This window comes from Rhododendron vialii, chromosome 13a (assembly GCF_030253575.1).
Source record: "Rhododendron vialii isolate Sample 1 chromosome 13a, ASM3025357v1".
NCBI classification, from domain to species: Eukaryota; Viridiplantae; Streptophyta; class Magnoliopsida; order Ericales; family Ericaceae; genus Rhododendron; species Rhododendron vialii.
Window position 1 is genome coordinate 6239716 of NC_080569.1, and position 15405 is coordinate 6255120.

A 15405-nucleotide genomic window follows, 5' to 3' on the forward strand; every position below is an offset into this window, starting at 1 on the left:
CTACACTTTGTAATAGTCAAAAGCAACTTCTTCTTTTTTTTCCTTTTTTTTTCTCTCGTGATGTTTCTTTGAATGGAAATGGTAAGGAGGCAATTTGTTGGCATCTGTAAGGGCTGCAAATGAACCGAGCAGTTCGCGAGCTCGGCTCGTTAAACGAAACTCAGCTCTATTAAAGAGATTCATTTAGTAAATGGCTAAACTCAGCTTGTTAAGGCTCAAGCCAAAATCGGCTCAAGTTTTTGGCTCTTTTAATAAACGAGCCAAGCTTGAGCTCGACAAACCTCGGCTCAGCTTGTTTGCATACGATGGAATTGGGTCGTGAATGGAGCATGGATGGGTTGTTTTACTTTTCATGGTTATCTCTTCCCAGCAAATAGTTACGAAATGCTCAAGGCCAAAACAAGATGGAGTATCCTCCTCTACAGTAGCCATCTCAACTGTTTCTTTTCGGTCTAGGAAAAGAAGTTCATCAAAATTATCTACCAACCACAAGTTGAATAACGAAAAAGATGAACCATTTTGGTATTAAAATGTCCGAGGTTAATTCAGATTTCGAAGACACCCCAAGCAATGCCCCTCATCCGCTGAATAAATTCATATGAAATCTCCCAAAACTACGTTAAATCAGCGGAAAGACGGCGAGATCAATTGCGCAACATTTTAGTAATCATTATCTGGAATATAATATCTGGATTGTTGGCACAACTGTGAAAGTTGACCATCTAAGCAAAACTTTTACAGCATAACAGCAACAACAGCAGATGTGAAATGATCAGCCTAAGACATTTTACATATCTAACCCAAAAAAATGTGGAATATACATAACTTATATAACCCCCTCTCCAGCCCCGTAAGGGAGAAGAATACATCATCTGGGGGTAATGGTGGGAATGACTCCACTGACAAGGTCACTGCCGGAGATGTCGCCCGACACGTAAGGAGTGTGCTTATTCTTCATCTCAGAGGATATAGATGAAGAAGGGGACATAACCTTGCCAGGGTCACTGCTTAAGGATTCTGTCGTTTTGGTGTCGAACTCTGGCATCATACCCCATATGGTTTCGAGTTCGCGAACCACCTCCGCCATCGAAGGCCGGGCATCAGTCTCCTCTTGGCAACACTTGAGGCCCAAGTTTACAAACCTCTCCACGCATTCTGCGGGGTAAGCTCCCATACGGTCGTCAACGACTGAGAAGATCATTCCAGATTGATATGCCGAGTTTACCTGATCCAGTCGGAATAAAGACAAAACGGTGACCATTTTATGTACTTAAAATTGAAAACTTGTGAATAGGTTTCATCTAGAAGTTTTACAGGAGAAAGTTGGAGAGGATGAGTGATTTGCACAGTGAGGTGTAAGAGGCAACTACACTGCTTTCAGACTTAATCACTAAACCTTTGTAAAAGCAATTGTGAAGCAGTACCTCTCGAACAATGTTTTTGCCATGCGAGATTGGATGCATTCCGGTCAAGAGCTCTAGAAATACAACACCGAGGCTATAAACATCACTTTTGTCTGTCAACTTATGAGTAAGGAAGTACTCTGGATCAAGGTACCCCTGCACAGAAAAATGCACTTTTAAGGTCCACCCCAGATTATTATATACCAAATAAAAAAGAATTTACGCAGCCTTACAGAGAATCAAGATTCCCATCTCAACAAAATCAACCATCTTATTGATTCAACGACATGGCAGTTTATTCTCAATAATTGGGAAGAAGGATTTCCTTCAACTCTAGGATTGATCTCAACAGAATTAGAAGTTATAACAATCAAACGTTTCATTTAAACTTCAAATCCACTGGAAAAAAACATTCACCATGTCATGCACCAATATAAGAAGGGTTTTTTTTTTTTTTTTCCCCTCCTAAAGGCGACACTGTGCTTAAAATTTACCATACGAGTAGGGACTACAGAAATATGAGGAAATTCATCTAAAATACTGGAGCTTACCGGAGTGCCCTTTACAACTGTGGATACATGACCAGGCGTAGTTCCTTCAATATCCGGAACTGGGGCAAGTCGGGAGAGTCCAAAATCAGCAACTTTTGCATTTAACCTAGAGTCCAACAATATGTTGCTGGCCTTGATATCTCGATGGAATATTGGAGGATCAGCTTCCGTATGCAGATAGAGGATTCCCTTGGCTGAACCTAATGCAATTCTCACTCTCATAGCCAAACCCAGAGGCTCTTTAGTCTTACCTGTGGTGTCGCAAAAATAAAAGCACATACTAAATCAGCAAGTATGTAACAAGTCCATTAATCATGATTATTCAGTATTGGTCAGCCATTCCCTAACACGGAGGGAGAGAGTGAGCGGAGGAATGCTATGAAAAGAAATAGAGCAAATTCAGAATAAGTATATAGAATATACCAGACAAGTGGTCTCTCAGGGTGCCATTGGGCATGAATTCATAAACCAACATCTACAGGTCAAAAAGAGTATTCGTGTGAGTAGTAACCAAGCATTGCACAAGAAAAAGGCTTACTTAGCAATCAGAGAATTAAAGTAAAAGTACGAACAAGCAGAACAATGCTAGAACACTACTAATTTCAACGGGTGAGGAAAAGGGACCAATCATTATGAAGAAACACAAAGGTTACTGCTCACTCAAGTTCAATTCAAAACTAATGGACAAAACAATGGAAGTGGCAATTTCTAAATTATCCCCAACTCCTGAGGGCTCCGGATCGTTTTCTTCCTAATCAGATATTACTTCACTTTCTTTGTCCTGTTCTTTCTTTTACTATCCTCCTCCTCTTCTTATTGGTTCTTAAGAATAGAGAACTTATAGAGGGCTCTATATGCTCTTCTTTATTCTTCTTTTTTCTTCTTTCACTTCTTATGTAATCTTCTTATTTGTTACCTATTACACTTTTTGTTGTTAGCTTGGAAACACAATGCACCGAAAAATACGATTCCTCCATTGAGTTCAACCTATATTTTTCCCTACCATTATGTAGATTTCTACATTCCTTTTTTCTTCCACCAAAATGCTTTAAAATTCCAGTTAAGTGAGCTTTTACATAAACTCATGACCAAGTGCAGGTGAAGTTCACATCAAAGATACCTGTTCACTTTCTTCATCACAATATCCAAGCAAAGAGACCAAGTTCCGGTGATGTAACCTTGACAATAGTTCTATTTCAGTGAGAAACTCCTTTTCTCCTTGCAATGATCCTTCTTGTGCACGTTTTATGGCCACAACAGTGCCGTCAGCAAGAGTACCTTTGTAGACCTTCCCATAACCTCCTTGTCCAACTTGAGCAGAGGCATCAAAATTGTTAGTCGCCAGAGCCAATTCTCCATAAGTAAAGTCTTTCACACCATCAATTTTGATAGTGATCTTGGATACTGCAAAAAAACATAAGGTGGGGCCAATGTAACTAAAGGTAAATAACAATTCATTTGATGATACTATACTTGTAGATACCAGTTACATCTCCATACTTATATTTTTTTTAGAGGGACTGCGATACGCACATATCCTGAGACAAATAATAAACAACCCCAAATGGTCCACTTTCCACTGGTCAAGGAGGACTGTGGTAGATAATGATTTTGAAAGCCCAATACTTAACGGCTGAATATGCAATATAAGAGATCCAAAAAGAGGCAATCAAAACTACAGTGTCACAGTTTGCCCATTTGTAAAATCTTTTCTTCTCGAACATTTCAGCAATCTGGCATGGTATATGAAACCAAGTTAAAACAGCTCTGGCTAATTCAGGGGGGGCTAACAAACATCAACATGACGTTTTAGTATACTAAACAGCTGCCAATGGTAAAAGGGCAGCTTTCTCATCCAAAAAAGATGTTGTGATGATCTTTATATATTCGTTCCAGGTTTTTTGAAAAAAATTCCAAAACAGTCATCTCATTGTAAACCATGTAAGAAATGCTTTAACATACCCAACCATTACATATAAAGGTCGTAGAAATAATATGTAGAAACAATCACAGCTGCCAACAGATTCAAAGTGGTCAGCTACCAAGCTGGGTTAAGAAAATGAAAAAGCATGATAAATAAGATTCCATTTCAGCTACTGGACGCTATAAGATACTCACATTGACGTCTTTTTGACACTGCTTGTTGTTTCCTCATAAGCAATCTCAATATAATAAGAGACACAACTGCAGATAACATGACTGCACCTGCAACTGCTCCTACTACAATGCCAGCTAGTGCCCCCTTGCTAATACCAGATTTTGAAGAGAAGGGAATCACTGGAAGAGAAATAAAAAATTATAAGCCCAAACCAATTAAAAGAAGGCATGAACATAGGTCTGTATGCAGTTAATATCATCCCTAGCATGTCCATCACTGTTGCAGCAAGATACTGTTATACGGCCAAACATTTGATGCCTTGGTAGATTTATTTTCAGCATGGAAGATCAAGAAAGAAGCGTCATGAAAATATGCCACGGTTCAATTGGGGGCAGCTACATGAATTTATTTTCACGATTCTCTAAAGGATAGGGCTGTATGTTCACTTAGATTCAATCAATTCAAGTCCTTTCTTACCACAGCATCCCATCCAACATAATATACGTACAAATATTATAATGCAATGGGGATCAAGCTCCAAACTTATACCACCAAAGAAGTGATCAGTTCCAATAGGAGCATAAGCTAGTGTTCTCCTGTTTATAAAATACGCTATTGCTGGTATGTAAATTGTTCTTACCTACCACACCAGGGCAAACATCACTAACACAGACACACGGGAACTCGCTAACACATTTTAAATCAAAGCACGGAAAATAACAGCCTTCTCTCAGCAGAAGACACAATACCCAAATGTTTGTCCCTTGTGGGTTAGAAGAAAGCTTCAAAGGAATATAATGGACCGCCCCTTGCAACCAAGGAACTGGGGCTATTTTGGGCCATGTTGTTAGGCGCCAACAAGTTATTGGGCTAGTACAGAGTGGGTCATTACAAATGGTATAAGAGCACAACCCTGGGCTACATGGTAGGACCTGAGTGCTACACCATGGCCACTAGGAGAAGGTTGTTAGGCCATGGCACAACGAGGACGTTGCACATTAAAGCGGGGGAGATTGCAATACCCAATGTTAGTCCCTTGGTTGGTTAGAAGAAGTTTCAATGGAATATAATGGACCTTACCCCTTACTACCAAATAACTTGAGCTTAGCTTTGATACATGCTGTTAGGCTCCAACAAGTTATTCAGCTAGTAAACAGTGGGTTGTCACAAAAACACGTTATATAATTTGATTTTTAATCTGAATTCCTAAGCAAACAATCAGATAAGGTTTATTATACAAACCATCTTCATAAGGGCCCCACAGAGTGAAGTTGAGAAGTTCATAAGGTCCGAAAATGTCACTATCAGGAATTTTCCATCCTGTGAACATGCTCCTGATTCGCAGAACCTCACTCTTATTGAAGACATAAGAGGCGTTATCAATGTATACAGGGAAAAACTTCAAATACATCTTCAGTCGAGGGCCTTCCTCCCATATGAACGAATCAATGTAAAGCTGAAAAATCTCCAAGACTAGACCATTTGTTAAGTACACCTCAAATTGATCTTTGTATGGCCGAAAATCTGTGAATCCAGGACTTTTCAACCGATATCCAACGAGCAAAGGTGCAGCACAGAAGCATGGTACAGGAGATGATGGGGCATATTCATAGGGGCATGCTTGCACAGGACAAGTAGCATTGGAGTTTTCTGAGCTCTGGATATGACTGATATATTGAGTCTGCGTTCCACAGAACTGGACCAGGTTTGTATCCAAGCATATTGGATTTCCTTGAAGCCTGCAAATTATTTAAGCAAATAACAGACGAGAGACTTGAGTACTCCTTGAACCATCCTGTGACTTAAATATTACTAACTAGAGCGTAAGACACAGATTTTAATTATTACTGAACAAATAGTGCTTATAAAGAATGATTCACTGCGGATGAAGGTGGAAAACAAACCTAACAGTGACATTTGGTGGGAGGTTGGAACTGCCATTAATATTTGTAATGATATTGTTCTGCAAGTCACTGCAGATAAACGAGCATAAAGCATTTTAAGACAAAGTAGTATCAAACAACTCCTCACGTAAAAAGACCATTAGAATCATAAGAGAGAAAGTTAAAACTTGCAAAGGAGTCTTCAATCTCAATGATAACAAAACAAGCATTGATAAGCTAGAGCATTTAGCATTATCAACCAACTTCACACATAAACCGTATTTAGAGTTTACAAATAAAGTTGTGGCTTGGACCTCAGAAAGAGAGCTGAGCTTGCTAAGAGTCATCAACTTTTTTTTTTGTTGATCGGCAAAGAGTCATCAACTTTGCCACTAGCAAAACAAGTATGAGATGTTTCAGAGGGCATATGCATGCAGACACACACACAAACACTGTGATGCAAACCTCGGCAGGAACTAAGGGCATAAAGCCTAGAAAAAATTAGAATCAACCCACTCATGTAAACCCACCAAAGTAAGGAAAGAAAGTCACAAGTTCAATCTTCAACTTCTTGTTAGCAAAAAAAAAGTATGAGATGGTTTGGAGTGGACATGGACATGGAGATACACATTAAAACACACACACAAAGAGGGAAGGAAATAAAGATTGTTTGTAAAGGATTGTGTACTTTATTTGACTTACACTACAAGTCTCTCAGGTCGACTGGAAGTCCTATTTCGCCATATAATGGATGGAACAGAACCATTCAGTGAATTGTTTGCAAGTGACCTGCATTCGAATGGTATACATAGTAAACACAATCATTTCATTGTGTAAGAAAAAGTTAGGCCATTTGTCCCAAACCAATGAGGAGGAAACGGAGGGTTGAAGAATGCTCACAGTATCTGAAGCAGAGGAAGGCTGGAAAAGTTGGTAGGTATAGGTCCGGTAAGATTGTTGTTTGATAAATCACTGCACAATTGTTATGAATAATTGGTTCAGAACTCATAATTGGCAGCAAAATAGAGTGACGATTGCTACAATTCCGAAGACGCAAGTATACTTTTCTGATCGTATCCTATATAGAGATGGAGCATTACATTGTTGTCATGTTCTCGGAAAGCTTTTCTGGTGGAATGGAGCCATTAAGCTGGTTTGAACTGAGATCACTGAAATTTAAATGTCACCATTGTAGTTAACATAATAACAAGCATCTATCAAACACGAAATGATTATGCAGAGATGATCATGATGCTGAGGGGGGCCCTCAATAAATAATTAACTCCATAGTATCTGATAACTACTGATGAACTTACATATAGGCGAGATTTGGTATCCTGCTCAGGTCAGGGATTGGTCCTAGCAACCCACAGTTCCTCAGACTCCTGATACAACCAAGAACAAAAATTCAAAGCCAATATTAAAAATCAATTGAAACGGTTGAAAATGCATGTTCTTATAACTCAGAACACATAGCTTTCAAGAAGAAAAGAACATCCACGCATGCAGTTTATCTGAGTACAAGTTTATTTTTGAACCATGTGCACTTACAACTTCAGCAAATGAGACATGTTGCTATAAGAAGCTGGTATTGAAGTCCCATCAAAGTGGTTGTTGTCCAGTTGACTGCCAACAACAAAAGAGGAAAACTTATGAGTTATGTGCTTCTTCATGGTAGAAAAATCATAAAGAGCAAAGCAAAAACAACATTACAGAGCTAATGTACAGAGAGAATATAAAATGTTATTTTCGCAGCTATACAAATAAACAAGAACCTGTATTCTTCCATCACAAGAGGATTTTGCAATAACTCAATAAAGCCTCAGATCCCAGTCGCTAGGGTTCTGCTTATGCATAGAATAACTTTTTGAACTCTGTTTTATATTCAAAAACTATGCTTTATATTCAAAATGACACCATCGTCACATCGCAATACTCTTTAAGCCCATTGTTAGCCCTATTTGACCTTGACAAGTTTACATAGGTCCTGAGTTTGGTCTTTCTTTCCTTTGAAAACACCTATCACCTTCTAATTGCTGGATATCGATACACATTGGTGCCTTGGCATGGGATCAAAGCTCATGTTGGGGAAGTTTTGCATTTCCTTCCTGTCAGCATCAGATGTTGGCGACTTCTATTCAGCTGAAGAGTTAGAAGCTGACGTCAGCCACGTCTAAGTGACCATAATCCTGGTTAAACTCAAGTAAGGGATGGATTTTCTGTCCAACTCTTCGAGGAGATGTGCATACCTTCGAAAAACTTTATCAATGACAGTGTTCTACCTACCTATCACATACAAAAGTAAAAAGATAGATAGTGTCTCCATTTTTTCTCCAACTTCTAATCTCTTCCTTCTAAGATCAAGTTGCCTGTTAACATCAAATTGGTGATTACTTCTATTTAGCGGAAGAGTTAGAAGCTGATGTCAACCATGTCTAAGCGACCATAATCCTGGTTGAACTCAAGTAAGGGATGGGTTCTCTGTCCAACTCTTCGAGGAGATATGCATACCTTCGGGAAAACTTGACCACTGAAAGCGTTCTACCGACCTATCACATACTAAATAGAAGGATATAAAGTGCTTCCATTGTCTCTCCAACTTCCAATCACAGGCAAATTGATCTTAGTGGTGAGTATTTCTATTTAGATGAAAAGTTAGAAGCTGATGTCAACCACGTCTAAGCGACCATAATCCTAGTTGAACTCCAAGAAATGAGTTTTCTGTCCAACTTTTCGACGAGATATACATGCCTTTGAGAAAACTTGACCACTAATAGTGATCTACGTAACCATCGCGCACAAAAGAAAATGGATAAAGAGTTTTTCCATTATTTCTCCACCTACTAAGATCAAGTTGCCAACTATAGTTCTTACACTTTCCTTTCTTTCAGCTTCTTCTTTGTGTTGTGAGACAAATTTTCCTCATTGTTTAGATGCCCAATGTCTTTGGTCTCCTTCATTTATTGACACTCATCTTTGCTTCGACCTACAAAAATGTTCAATACTTCAATTGCAGCATCACGAGGTTATTAAACCTCTTTGTTCTCTGCAATTATAGTTTTCCATATTCTACATTGAACCATAATACACACCTATATTCCCAAACTCATTAAGATCTTGTGTTAAGACCAAAAGAGGAACTACATACTACTCTAGTCAGCGCCTTAGACACAACAGTCCAGCCACGGTAACGAGTTCCTTTTCCTATACTGGCTCATTCCTCGCCCAAACTTCTACTGCTATTGGTTTCAGATGAAATTATTACCACTTCCAATAACCTTATCCACAACATTCCCTATTTTGGTGGAGAACATTTTTCTCCAAAAGAAACAAGTCCAGTTAACTCAGCCCAAGCAGTCTTCTGAATACTTTTTAAGGAAAATGATGACCCTTTTTCCTTCTCTCTGCCCTTTGTTTCATTCTGGCTTATCAGACCCCTCAAAAACAGCAGCATCAGAAAATAATAGTATCCCGGAGAAGACGTAGTCAGCCACTCTCAGATGACAAACAAAATCATTAAAGCCTTGTTTGTTGTTCCACAAATGCACATTCTACAACTAATTCACTACAAATTAGATGAAAAATGCAAGAATTCAGAAACCTATAAATGTCATTATAAATTATCACTTACCTATCAGCAACTGGGATATGTTCACAATAAAATCATGTACATGTGCAATCTTAAAAATTGAAATCCGTACTCTGTACTCTGTAGCTCTTGTAGCAGAAAAACTTACAGTATCAGTAGATTAGGCAGATTGGCAAGATCTGGCGGAAGATACCCTGATAAGTTGTTGTTGTCAAGTAGACTGCAGATGTTTACATCAACAGGGAAAATGGCAAACATGCATTAGAGATAGAGACCAAAAAATTACCAGATAGAAGTGATAAAACAACAATGACCAACTTACAAGTGAACAAGATTTGGCAGCACAGACAGTTCAGGTGGAATTTGCCCGCTAATTGAATTGTTGTTCATGTGGCTGCTCAGAGAACAAATTAATAATAATATCAGTAACAATGATCACAATTACAACAGCAACATTGAAAATAATTACAAGAAGAATCATAGGAACCAAGAGAAAGAGAAGCTGCAATAGCTAATTAGCGTCGAAATGAAACTCTTACAAATGCTTTGTTTTGTTCAAGTTTGCAAATGATTTAGGAAGTGATCCAGATATATGGTTCTGGTCAATTTGAATTCTATCCAAATTAGGAAGATAACCGATCTCTTCAGGCAAGGAACCAGTGAGTTGATTTCCATTTAAGAGCCTGGAAAACAGCAGAACAATATAGAATCAGGAGCATCCAAAAATATGGTATTATACGTAATTGATCAAATATAATCCTTCAATAATTCAAGGAGGGCAAATAATTCGCTCTGAAAAGTAAAAATAAGAACTTATAGCATGGCTGTTCTTAATAATACTTCAACTTACAAGAGTTCCAAAGATGTAATATTGCCAATCTCTTTCGGTATATTCCCACTTATCTGATTCCACATAAAATCCCTGTATGCACAAAACACAATAAAAATATATCAGGACAAAAAAAAAATCTACCTGTACAGGGGGGAAAACTAGGCCCTTAAGGAGAAGTGATAGAGCACGAAAGGACCCAAGTTATAGCAAAAAATTTATTCAGTATATATCCTGATTGACTCACAATATTATCATATAAGATAGGCGGCCAAGCTCTGGAGATAAACTTCCTGACAGATTCATATTCAGTAGCTGCCTGCAAAGTAACACAAACGCCATTACAAATTTCCTGACAGATTCATACCCAGGATTCATCACAAAGTAAGAAGGTAGAGAAACAATCTTGTACAGATACTATAGGCATGACTCATGATGGGCTAAAAAAATCATAGTGTCTTCACATTGTCTATTCTGTTACTTCAAACGCTTGGGTCATGATGCTAAATCAAATATTTATCCACAAAACTCAGTAAATGTCGTAAAGTATTGTATATCTTACAGTTTCCATTCTTCAACATTTCTCAAGCTAACGATGCTTATCTTTCAAAAGGGATTAGATGTTGGCATACATAAGGCAACATTGTGATTAATCAAAAGTGTTCTTCAGTTCGTGCACTCTTGTTATATGGAATATGCAGGGTATGCTAGTCACAAAATTAAGCATTTAGAGGGGAAAAAAGAAGAAGAAGAAGAGATGTAAGAGCTAAACTTATAGTTGCGTAATTGGCATAAGCTAGAAAGTACGTGAGCAACGCTAAACAGGCACATATCACTTCAGCAACACAGTTTCTGTGAACTAGGTAACCATCGCATGTTCTCTCTTTCATCAATAAGAAGAAATGTTATGGGATGAATGACAATGTAATGATCTCAACCATCACAACGTGGTATATGTGATTAAATGTGCCTCCACTCGACAATGAAGGGAGGAATTGTAACCCCTCGAGTTCTGTGGGTGTTAAATATTGATTATTGACTATTAATCCCACATCAGGAATATGCATGTGCATCCTGGGTATATAAGTAGAACCAATGACCACAGGGGCATCCCTTGGCTTGCCCTTTCGTGTGAGTTGTGATTGTTAAACCTTTTGAAGTATGTGCCCAAGTTAACCCATATTTTCCTACCACCTTAACTTTCCAGTAGGCATGATTCACAAAATTCATTCATGATGCTCTGGTAAAGGAACAAGAATTAGTATAAGAGTGAAATCATACAATTCTCTGACATGTAGATAGCCATCATCCAATGGCGAATTGAAGCACAAAACCCCTGTCCAATTCGACATACATGGATCTCCACGATTCCAATTACTGAGATTCCGATTTGGATCAACCAGACTTTGCTTGATGGCTCGCAATGCTGTAACTGCAATTATTACAAACCGGTCATCATACTTCCGTCCACAAAATTAATCATCCTCCTCATCTTCCAAAAAGAAACACTTAGTAAAGTTTCTACACATTTCCCTAGTCGTGCAAGTGTACTTCATCATTTCTGGAAGGGATGTTTAATACTAGATTAGGAAAGTTATTACCAGGTTCTTTTGACAAATAATTCCCTATCCTACATCCACTTTGAAATAACTAGCAAAAACAAAACGTCAGTAAGTGTTAGCTCAACATCGGTTAATTAACGCCTCCAACCACCTCCAAAACTAGAAGGCTTTCGCAGAAGATATTGATTCCCTCAGTTTGTACCATAAAAGTGCACTTTGTTTCATGATGATCCCATAGTGAATCTTTTGTTTACACTCCTCCGAATGATATATGTGGTCCGGGATCGCAGGTGTGCCGATTGTTAGGGCGTGCCGTATGCCAATGATTTATCACAGCCAAAACTAGTATATGAAGCCCAGCAGGGACGGATCCATATGGGATCCCGCGGGGACACGGCCCCCACTCGATTTTGTAAAATTATATTAATATTCTTAAATATCTACTCAACATTTATGATAGTGTTCCAACAAAATAATTACTCCAGATTTTCTATATGAAGATATTTGTGAGTGTTAAATTTTCACATCATCTTTTTGCACAAACACACGCTTTTCTAATGATTTAGTATAAGATGAAGTTACATACACAATCACCAATTTGTCATTTAACGGCAAAGAAAGTATAAACGTACGGGTTAAGTTTATTATTTCCGTGCCTCCACTAATATGAACTTCTGGATCCGTACCTGAGGCCGACCGACCACTCTAACTCATTGCCAATTGGTTTCGGGTTCCAACAGTAACATTAAGGTTACATACATTAGGACAGACAAATCCAGCATATCAAGCAACAGCCAATTCCATAGTTACCTTCTTCTGGTCGTGTAATCTGGCCATCTGCTCCAGTGAACAGACAAAACCAACACAAGCACACACAAAACGCGCCTCCAAACAACCAAACCCTTGACCAGAACATCTCGGCAAGACGGAATAAGCCACAAACAAATTCTACAACCCAACAAACTCAACAGCCGAATCACCGATGCCCTGCAACTGATATAAGCAAGAGAAACAACCAAACAAATATTCAAGAACCCAACTTTGAGCAGAGTAGAAAAAGACCCACATGAAGGAATGGATTCTCAGAACATACTTCAACAGAATTGCAGATAGGAAATTGAGAGTAGAGAGTTCTTACCCAGAAACAAAAAAAAAAAAAGGGAAAAAAGAAAATTCCCTCCAGAAATTCGTGGAAAATAGTAAGTGAGTACACAGTGTGTGTATAGGCAACTTGAGAGGTGGGCGAAGGTGGGTCTGAAACCGCTGTGTTTTCTTTTTGGATAGAGAGAGAGAGAGAGAGAGATGGGATTGACTCAAGGAGCCGGGAAGAGGATGATGGGAGCAAAGCCATCTCGTTCATCGGCTGTTTAAAATACTCCATTGAATTATGTCTACGTAATGGGGCTTGGTGTTTATTGACTTTTGCTGCAAGCAGTTGGGGCGGCTTTAAATGGGGACTAGTATATATTTTACACAGTGGAAGTAAAGTGGAGGTGCGAGATGGAAGAGAGATTTGGAAACAACATAGGAAAACGACTGCAATTTTGTACTTTGTGATGTGATACTTACCATGCAATACATATTTTGGTAAAAGCATCCGTAATGGATTTGTTAATTGTGTGTGTTAACACTTAACAAACAAAATTGTATTATTTGTGTCACAATGCTTGTGTGTTAGATTGCGCTAAATATAGTAGTGTGTTAGTATGGTTATCAAGTTTAGCAAAGAAGTTAACAAATAATAAGTGGATCCTATCCCTATAAATTCAAACTTCAACCATAAAACATAAATTCCCACACTACTTTCTTTTTTGAAAACTTACCGTTAGCTTGATTTACCATTGCCTTTTTCATTGTTTTTCTATATATATGTTGAACACAAAAGGTCAGAATTTAGGTAAAATAGAGAAGACAATGGAATTTCATGCTCTGAACATAATAATTCTTTTAAATAGGATGTGGAGTAGGAGGAACATGGCCATTGGCCTTTCCTTCAATACAAAAAAAATAACGTTGGTGATATAGCCATTGTAAAAGTTTTTTGTTTTGATACGTTATTTCAAAGAGTTAACACACTCCTAACTAATTCATTTCATTGAGGTATTCATATATATACTAACACACTCTTAAGTTAACACACACTTGTGGGACCCATTTTTTATTCTAACACATACCTTAACAAACATTTTGATACACAAATATAACACACCCATTGCTAATGCTCTACGCATGACATTCACCCTTTTAAGTGGAGGGTGTAGGAGTACTATTTAACTTCTCCTCGAGATAGGGTAACCTCCAAGAAAATATTATCGGGTTGCTTATGAATTACTCCCTTCGTCCCTATTCTTTTATCTCTCGTCCTATATCAATCGAATAAAAAATTAATTATAACTTTTAATTGGTAATACTATTTATATGCAATATAGATCTCATTTGATACATCTTAATAAGTTTTTTTTTAAAGTTGCACGAATTCCTAAAAGAGACTAAAGAATGGAGACAGAGGGAGTAGCTGTTAGGGTTATTGGACAAGGTGGTGTTCCACATTACCTTCTTAAAAAATACTAGTAAGTACTTATTTTAAATTTTCAAACTCAAATATAATGAAAATGAAAAATAATTTTTTTAATTTTTTTGCACCGTTTAAAAAATCTCAATGAGATCTATCAAACAAGATCCATATTGTTAAAAAAATTATTTGCGTAAACACATAGTTTTTAAATTTGAAAAATTGCCTTCTTAAAAAATAAGTACTTATTTTTTGACAAATATGAAATCCTTGAGCTTGCCAGTGCCGCCCTTATCAATGATCGAGATTAGAGTTTAGAAGTCTTGTGATCTTATCCGGTGATTGGTTCTCTTTGTTTTGTTTTTTTTCCCTTAATTTTACTCAGCGTAGAAAAAATTACTTCCAGTCGTCCCATGTCGATTCCCATTATTTCTACCTGCAGTTCATAGGGTTAGCTCAATTTTTAGTAGTGTCTAGAACCTTAAACGTAGATCAAAACATTATCTATTGAGCCCTGTGACGAGAATTCCTCACGGATCACTTAAAAGTACCGAAAGATTGTTCGCACATTTCGAAAATATGTGTCTTTGAGGAGAAAATATTTCTGAGTTCTATCTAATTCACTCAAGAAAGTAGAGTAGTTTTTTTCTCGTCTTTTCTTCTGTTTATACCGGTTTATCCGGGTCTCCCGGCTAGTTCGGTTGTGTTACCGGTCTGGATTTCCCCCCAGGTCTGGTGGGTCTTTAGTCTGGGTCTCCCCCTAATCCTACGGATGGTGGGTAATAACAGTAAGGGAAAGTGATTGCCCAGGACGTGTTTTGATAATTAATATCTGTCAAGAACATGCTGAAAACATTTGTTAATGCTGAAAATATCCTTGACGAGTATTAATTATCAAAACACGTCATTGGCCGTCATTATTCCTAACAATAAGGTTCATTTGGTCTATCCGAACTGGTTTTACCAGATCCCGGCTTG

General features: G+C 37.9%; 1 protein-coding gene across 2 annotated transcripts; it reads right to left on the bottom strand.

Annotated features, from left to right (window-relative positions):
* Positions 1-658: 658 nt before the first annotated feature.
* Positions 659-13388, bottom strand: LOC131312298 (probable LRR receptor-like serine/threonine-protein kinase At1g06840). Of its 2 annotated transcripts, none has more exons than XM_058339961.1 (21): positions 13062-13388; positions 12726-12908; positions 11635-11785; positions 10601-10672; positions 10375-10446; positions 10064-10207; positions 9847-9918; positions 9673-9744; positions 7487-7561; positions 7252-7320; positions 7036-7104; positions 6836-6907; positions 6638-6724; positions 5957-6025; positions 5295-5791; positions 4073-4231; positions 3075-3358; positions 2378-2429; positions 1955-2205; positions 1425-1559; positions 659-1225 (listed from the first exon to the last, which is right to left on the bottom strand). In XM_058339961.1, exons 2-21 carry the CDS (start codon positions 12829-12831, stop codon positions 869-871), a joined length of 2865 nt encoding a protein of 954 aa, XP_058195944.1. In that variant the 5' UTR covers positions 12832-12908; positions 13062-13388; the 3' UTR covers positions 659-868. The 2 variants fall into 2 exon arrangements, with proteins under 2 accessions (XP_058195944.1, XP_058195943.1); XM_058339960.1 differs by having other exon boundaries at positions 13009-13388.
* Between the last annotated feature and the right edge of the window lie 2017 nt (positions 13389-15405).